Below are 8844 nucleotides of genomic sequence, written 5' to 3' on the forward strand. Positions count from 1 at the left end.
CCTAACCTTGATGTGAATCCTTATCGTATCTCTAACAATTAACCTTAACTCTAACCATAATACTAATCTCAACCCTATCCATAACCATCATACTGACCATTAAATAATATTTTATATTATCATTAAATAAATTCCAATATATATCTTACATTTTAGTATATGCTTTAATCTTGTAAAACATATATATTTATTAAAAATAGTCTAAATGGATATATTTCATATACCTAGATATATAATAATATAATAATATAAAAATATTATTATATAATTCAACTCAAGAAAAAGATACTATATAATATATTGCATTTATTTTATGTTTTCCATGTCGCGTTGCACGACTGCCACTAGCATATATGTCTTAAATTTTAATTTAATCTATACAAAATACGCCGAGAGATATCCTTCTCGAGGCGTCTATTTTTAATCAATTTTACATCCTAAATTGAAATAGATGCCTCAAGAAGGATATCTCTCGACGTATTTTATATAGATTAAATTAAAATTTAAGACATATATTAGTATATAATCTTCACCCTCATTTATGACATTATCCTAATCCATTTACATTTAATCCCCCCCAACCAAAAAAAAAAAAACCAAAAACCAAAAATCATTCACTTAATCACTTTAAAGTTTCTGTTTAATTTCTCTAAGTTTGTATGTAGATTTTTTTTTTTAATTTACATAGATTAAGCTTATGAGAAGGTATATATAATTATGAGAAAATACTATAAAGCATCATTGTGTGGGAGTTTACTTAGGAGATAGGGCCGATTTTGTCGTGGAGTGCATATATAAATTTTAGTGGTCAGCAATCTTGCGAAAATCATATTTTCTTCGAGTACTGCAAGAAATCTTTTAAGCCACAAACCCTAGAACGGCATATACCAGGTTTCTCAGGGTTTTGCTCCATACCTCTCCAAACAAACCATACTACCACATTTCACTTCGAACCCTTACGGAAGGGCCCGTGTTCGAATCCGAAGAGAGCACGTTTATTCTACAACAATGCCGCCCAAAACAGTAAAGAAGGCTCCCGCTGGAGCAGGGGTGAAGAAAACGGTGACGAAAAATGCCACCAAATCTACGAAAGCCTCGACCAAGGCCGCCAACTCTCCATCCGTAAAAACAGAAGCTGAAGCCATTGAGAAGGGACAGACTTCGGCTACGCTTGATGCCACTAAGGTCGAGGAAAAACCCTCCGAGGCAACAGTTCAGCCCCCCAGCAGTGTGGAAGTGACTGCAATGGATGTAGAAAAATCTGTTGATGACGTCAAGGCCGAAAAGAAGGAGACTGAAGCTGTCAAAGAAAGCACAGGTAGGATTACTACTAGGGTCAGTTTTTCATTTTTATGCTTGTTTGATATACGGTAACGTTTATCTTGATGGCTATCATTTTGCTTAGATGGAACAAAATGATATCTTTATTGTCAAAGTCAACTTGCGATTGCACTAGCCTTTCCGTTGGCTATTTTTATCCTATTATCAGTACTTACATACATTCCACAATATCCAAATAAATATATGTCTCCCCACAATAGTCAGGTTCATTACCTACATATTTCACCGCAATACCCAAGATTAGTGGTTACATGTCTCCCCACAATACCCAAGTTCGGTAGTTAACTACCATCTCTCGTTACAATATTCAAGTTCTTTAGTTGCGTGTCTCCCACCAATATCCAATTCCAGTAATGACTTGTCTGCCCACATACTCTTTCACTTGCATGTATACCCATGACACCTGAGTTCGATACTTGTCATACTTTTCCACATAACCTGGATTCATTTTTTACAAATTACTCGTCTCCCCCTCATTACTATTTTCATTACTTGATTTCTATCCGCATCCACAATTTCAATACTTCATGTACCCCCGCAAGTACAACACCCTATTTCAATTCTTACATGTTCACCACATTTCTCAAGTTCAAAAATTGCACAATAGTCAATTTCAGTACATATATGTCTCTCCAGAATTCAATTTGAACACCAGGCTTGTTATCAGTCATCTGGTGACTAATAGTTCCTCAGCACATCTCATTTGATACAAAATATTATTGTACCTATCTGCGCAAAGCTTGTTTGTAACATGGGGTGGGTTTTGGTCCTTATCATGGTTGCTAAAAGCTAGGCTAAATATTGAGACATAGGACTTATAGAATATTGACTGGACTGGAGACCATTAAATTTGATTAAAAAATTTTAGGATTAGCACTGGAGGGAGTAATAGAGAACATTAAGTGGTTTAGGGTTCCTAATATGGTTACTGAATATTAGTCTAAAAATTTGGGTACGACTCATTGAGAACACAAGGCAGGTTTGGGTTCTTAGTTTGGTTGTAGAGCAGACATTGAGGTAGAGCTCATATGTAACACGCGAAATGGACAATTAGTCAATACAGCCACAAGTTTTAAGGATAAATATTGAAGCCGCTCCTTATAGAAGATTGATCAAGCTTTGTTCCTTGACATGATTATGAAATTGGAGGATTTGGATTGGGATATAGTCTGTAGATATTTAGGTTCTTAGAATGTTCCAGTGCATATCTACCTTAATGCATCCGGGACCACAGGGGTGGGTGGAGGCCCCTGCCTTGGATTCTGCTTCTATATATTTTTTCTTGTGTTTTGAAAGCTCATAAAAGTTGGATCTGATCTCTGGCCGTATGTTCAATTTTTAATCTATTAAAAAAACTATAATTTTTTTTCTAGTGATTCTTCTTTCATTTGAACTCTAGTCATATGCACAAATTTAATTTGTTTTTGCTCAAAACCAGAATTTTTTTCTCCTAATGTTTCTTGTTTGGGTGTCAGAATCAACTGCTGGTGGCAGTGGGGCCTCAAAAGAAGATGACTTAAAGGAAGAAAGTGTTAAGGGTAAGGAATTGGATGTAGAGGACACAGATGTTGCACTGCAAGAAGTACAGGAAAATGTGGGTAGTGCTGAAGAGAATCAGATTGCTGGTGGTGAGAAGGCTGAAAATGATGAAGTAACAGCCGAGGAGGATCAGGGAGGTGATGCTGAGGGAAGAGGGGAATATAAAGAAGAAGTGCTGCTTGATGAAGGAGAGGAAGAGCACCCGCAGCATGATGAAATGCCAGCACCTATTAAGGAGCGGAGGAAACAGAAAGAATTTGAAGTTTTTGTTGGTGGGCTTGACAAGGATGCTAATGAAGAGGACTTGAAGAAGGTATTTGGTGAAGTGGGTGAAATTATTGAGATTAGATTGGCCAAGAATCCTCATACACAGAAAAACAAGGGCTTTGCTTTCATTCGTTTTGCAACTGTTGAGCAGGCCAAAAAAGCTGTGGCGGAGCTTAAGAATCCACAGGTATTGAAGTTTTTTTTTGGGTGGATCTCAAGTGGAATTAATTTGGTCAGATTTGTTGAATTTTAGTTTCTGTCTTTAATTCATTTATATGTTTATTAGTTTTTTTGGGCACCGACAATAGAGTGGATTACTGCCTTTAATTGTATCTTGTCCACCTTTTTGCTTTGTCCTAAATATGAGATCTCCAACTAGACTTTACCCGTTCTTTTAAATTTTAATTAATTGTATTTTTATTTTGCAAGTGTACTGTGTTTTGTTTGCATTAAGTTTGAACATCTTGTTTCAGATTTGCTTATTTACATTTTGAGCAAGGAAGTTTATTATGCTTGTGTTGCTATTAAAAATGGTTGTGAACCATTACCAGTCTTCTGTATGGCCAATGTTTCATATTCCAAACCCAATCCTTATTTTAGTTTTTCCTAGTCTATAATTCTTGTCACAAATGCTTTATTTGCCTGCTGTTTGGCCTATGTTGCACGTGCTGAAGTTGAACCTTTCCTTAGATTTTTTCGGTAAGGAATGCTTGCCTACATTAATGCTTTCTTTAGGTGTTTTGGGCCAATATTACATGTTGTGAAGTTAATCATCTTTGAGGTTTTTATCAAGGTGCATTTGTTTCCATTTAGATTTTATTTGGGTAGTTTACTGTGCACCTTGTCCATTTAAATTTAGTGTTAGCTCTTTTTCGTTTTTCATTTTAAGTGTTTACATTAAGACTTTCTCTGAGTAGTATTTGGACAAAGTACTGTGCTTGATTGTTTTTCTTTCCTTTGGTCTTCTATGAATCTACAATTGTTTTTTGTCAAGGACACTGATTGGTGTGTGTTTGGTCAATATTACATTTTATCCTGTCTTTTAGATGTTACTTCAAGGCATATGCTCTAAAGTTATGCTTCTTTTAATTTTTCCTTTAAGCTACATGTTCTGAATTTAATCTTACTTTTACTTTTTCTTTTAAGCTACATGTTCTGAAGTTAATCTTACTTTTAGTTTTTCGTTAAGATGGATTTGTTTTCGTTAAAACTTAATTTGAGTATTATCTGGCCTATTTCATCATTTTTTGAATTTCACAAATTTTAATTCATTAAGGCTTCGTTTGGATGGTGTTTGGCCAATGTTTCACACTTGGATGTTTCTTTTTTCCTTTTTTGTCTTTTTAATATTTTATGAATCTACAATTGTATTTGTCAAGAATTTTATTTGATCAATATGACATGTTCTGTAGTTTACGCTTCCTTTAGTTTTTACTTATGCTCTGAAGTTATCCTTTTTTAGTTTTTCCTTTAAGCTACATGTTCTGTATTTAATCTTACACCATCATTAAGATGGATTTATTTTAATAAAAACTTAATTTGAGTGGTATCTGTGGGCCTATTTCATCTATTTTTGAATTTCACCACTTGAATTTTTCAGTAAGATAAAAGTATATACACAAAGGATTCCATTTGGGTAATGTTTGGCCATTGTTTCACGCTTGGATGTTTCTTTTGCTTTTTTTTTTGTTAAAAGTCTTTGTATGAATCTACAATTGTATTTGTCAAGAATTTTTTTTGAGTAGTGTTTGGGGTAATGTGACATGTTATGCTAGTTAATTTTTAATTTATTTTTTTCCATTAGGCTGACCAGTGTTGTGTGTATCTCTAGGAGCTCTCTAACCATTTTAATTAATTAAAGTTGCATCCTTGCAATGTACTTGAAATTCTAGGTAAAGGGGAAGAGATGTGGAGTGACACGAAGCCAGGATAACGAAACCCTTTATGTACGCAACATCAGCAGGTCTTGGACAAAGGATGATGTAAGACTATTTATGCACTTTGTTTTTCTACATGACAATTTGCTGCAAGATCACATTATTTGTATATTTGTGAATTTTGGAACAGCTAGTTTATAGTATATACTGGTTCTTATGTGATTTATTTGCAGCTGAGAAACAAATTGAAGGAGTATGGAATAGAAGACGTTGAGGAGTTAACTTTGATGGATGATCCAGAGCATGAAGGCATGAATAGAGGCTTTGCATTTTTGGAATTTAACACTCATCTTGATGCAACAAATGCATTCAAACGCTTGCAGAAACGAGATGTTTTCTTTGGTGTTGATGTTTCTGCAAAGGTTGCATTTGCCAAGTCTGGCATTGAGCCAGATGAAGAAATTATGGCCCAGGTAAGCAAACCATCTATCCTGTTAATGGTTGTTTATGCCATGCATTTTGAGCTGTTATTATATGCTATGTAAAGTTTACTACAGTTTGATAACCTGCATTTTATAAACTGAGATAAACATATTTTCTGTGAAATAAAAACATGTATTTGGTAGTTCTTTAAGCTGAGATGTCTTGCTGTGTGAGCAGTATGAGCAAATGGATTTTCCGTTATTTGTTAAGTCTCATTTGTTGAATAAGAGAATATTGCTTTTGCAGGTTAAGTCTGTGTTTGTTGATGGCTTGCCAGCCGCTTGGGATGAGGAGCACGTTAAGGAGAAATTTAAGAAGTATGGTGAAATTGAGAATGTACAATTGGCACGTAATATGCCTTCTGCCAGACGCAAAGATTTTGGATTTATTAATTATACAACTCGTGAAGCAGCTCTGGCATGTATTGAAGGTGTCAACAAGAATGAGCTAGCTGAAGGAGATAAAAAGGTACTTTAGGCTTGTGATTTCTTAATGTTTGCTGTTATTTGCATATGATATGATTGAATGTTTTGATACTATATCTTTAGACGAAATTGTGCCTGTCTTATACACAGGTCAATATCAAAGCTACACTGCGGAAACCTCAGCAAAAGGGACGATCCATCAAGGATCCTGCTCGGGTAGGATACCAAACAGGTTATGGTAGTGCTCGTGGTTATAGTGGCAGTCGGGGGAGTCGGGTGCCATGGGGTCGTAGTGCTGGTGTTCATAGTGGAAGTCGATTTGATGTTCGTGGAGCAAGGGATTTTCTAGGTGGAAGGGATCATTTCCGTGGTTCTCGTGATTATTCAGATAGAGGCAGGCATTTGCCATCTTCTGGGAGGATGTATGATAGGCGACCGACTGGTACTTGAATGACAAGTTGTTGATGTTTATCGTATGAATAGGTTATTTAATATCTAGGTAAGTTTTTCCAAGCAAACTGAATGATTTGTTATAATATACGGTGTATTTCCAGCTGCAAATTATTATGGTGAAGAAGACGAACTTTACATACAGAGACAAGGTCGAACTTCAAGCAGATCTGCTGCAGCAATTCCTAGACGACCTGCATACAGAGATTATGGATATGAAGCAGATTACTATTCTGAAGCTGTTCCCCAAAGTCATTCAAGGATTCCCTCACGCAGAAGTGCATATGATGAAGATGGCTATGGTTACCATATGGATGAAGTTTCAGCCTATCATGATGCACCTGTTCGTAATTATGATGCAGTATCAGTGCCAAAGCGCCCATATTCAGATCTGGTAGTTGTTTGATTTTAATTTGAATCTTTATTGTAGGTTATTTTCCCTCTATCATTTATTCTTGGTTTGAACTCCATGATTTTGTGACTTTTTGTTAGGACCCGGAGCTTTCATATGCAGGACCACCTACAAGACGCCAAAGGACTCACCTGGATCATGACTTAGGAGCTGGTTAGTATTCCTTGAGTGGTATAATTGTGGTTGAACTGGCCTGGTCTATATACAACTAAGAGAATGCACTTGCGTGTTTTGCAGTTTGTTTGATTTTTTTGATGCTTAGAAAGACAATACAAATATAGAGGATGATGAATGTGTAATTTATTCCTTCAAACTTGTGTCAGTTAGCTTTACAATTTTATAATACTGCTCAATTCCTTATTATAGGTCCAGTTGGAGGTAGCAGAGCTGGTGGAATGGAGGGTGTATCGTATCCACCTATTTATTCAAGCAGAAATGTTGGTGGTTATGGACAGAGAGGTGCTCCAGGATCATATTATTGAAAGGTTAGTTTCTACTGTTATTATAAAGTGAGATTTTTCTAGAACAAATTACACATGTTCTTGTTTGAAAAAAATTATTTGCCTGTCATGCTTTTCTATGAATTTGTAAAGGTAGCACGTCTTATTTCAATTTGTGTATTTTGTCAAATGTTGTAAGTTTTCAGTCTTGTGATGTGTTATTACTAACTGTGTAAACATTTAAGTACAGAATGAGATCTATCAGGCTGACTGGATTGAATGGATTCAGCTTATGGGATGCTTTTGGCTTGGCTGGTTCTCTGAGAAAGTGAAAGTTTTATGATAATACATGTTGTGCAGTAAAATGGTTGCAGCTTCTTGTCACTTTTTGTAGGACTTGTAGGATGATCGCTAGGGAAATAGATAAAACTAGTAAAGTGACGGGTTATGAGAATTTAAAGAGAATAATTTTGGCCCTTGGTAACAGATCAACATTTGATGATAAATTCCAAGGCAGACAATAGTTGGTTTCTTATTATGGGAGGAGGTTAGCAAATTTGACCTACAGGTTGCAACATGTAGTAAATGCTGTAACAATTTCTAGTATTTTTTCAATTTTTGGTATAATGACTTGGCAGATTTTGAGTTTATCTTCAGATATGTGTTAAAGCAGTTTTTATTGGATGCTTGGGCAACTCTATGGTTCAATGCTATTGGAGTATTGGCCCTGTTTGTAAGGCCAAGAGAAACAAATGTGCATGATATTGCTGTTCATTTGTTCCCTACATCTCGGATCTGGTCTGGGAGTAATAGAGGCTACTGAAGCAAAGATGTTTTGAGTTCATGCTGGAAACTTTAACTTGTCTATGACAACCAAGCATCTGACAAATAGCATTATTAACTTTGAAGTTGGAACTTTTAGTGAAAATCTGGAAACTTTTCCCAAACTGGATTTTATGGTAATTTGTTTCTGATGCAAAATGTTATCTAACAATTGAGTTGGATTTGAAACTCAACATAAGGTAATAAGCGTGCAGTTGCACTGATTTTCAACATTCAATGGCTTGAACTATAAGATATTTGAGAAATATGACGAGATGTAATCTATAAGACAAATTATTATCATTGAGATTCTATGGCAATCATCCATCTATGGCCAATGTTAAAGATGGAAAATTAGATTACTTATCTTATGCATGAGATGAATTCAACAAAAAAGCTTCCTAGGATGCCTACTTGACTTTGGGATTTTAGTATACATGGAACATTCGAAGCACTCAACATATTACTGCACGTTTGCTTTCTAGGGAATGTGAGAAGCCTTCATTGACATTCAACTTAATTCTGGAAGTACATTTTAGGTTGGCTATACAAAGTATAGTGTGCGTTTAGTAGAGTCAACTTTGCATAACTTAATACTTACAAGAAGTAACAGGAGTTATAGATAAAGATTTGAGGTTTGCTCACTAAATCACATTCTTTCAGCATTCACTGCTTTGAAGATTATGCCTCCAAGATGTTGGCAAGTTTCAATTAAGGTCCTTGTCTGATGGTAAACAGGATCAAACGGCTAATGTTCTCAATCAAGGTTCATAATAAAGGTTTGTTGC

At 35.5% G+C, this 8844-nt stretch overlaps 1 protein-coding gene across 1 annotated transcript; it reads left to right on the forward strand.

Annotated features, from left to right (window-relative positions):
• The first annotated feature begins 801 nt into the window (after window positions 1–801).
• Window positions 802–7890, forward strand: LOC131034621 (uncharacterized). Its single transcript, XM_057966204.2, has 10 exons — window positions 802–1318; window positions 2817–3334; window positions 5040–5129; window positions 5258–5497; window positions 5754–5975; window positions 6083–6374; window positions 6487–6776; window positions 6875–6947; window positions 7161–7279; window positions 7485–7890. Exons 1-9 carry the CDS (start codon window positions 1009–1011, stop codon window positions 7274–7276), a joined length of 2151 nt encoding a protein of 716 aa, XP_057822187.1. The 5' UTR covers window positions 802–1008; the 3' UTR covers window positions 7277–7279; window positions 7485–7890.
• The last annotated feature ends 954 nt before the right edge of the window (window positions 7891–8844 follow it).

The sequence above is a fragment of the Cryptomeria japonica genome, chromosome 11 (assembly GCF_030272615.1).
Source record: "Cryptomeria japonica chromosome 11, Sugi_1.0, whole genome shotgun sequence".
Classification (NCBI taxonomy): domain Eukaryota; kingdom Viridiplantae; phylum Streptophyta; class Pinopsida; order Cupressales; family Cupressaceae; genus Cryptomeria; species Cryptomeria japonica.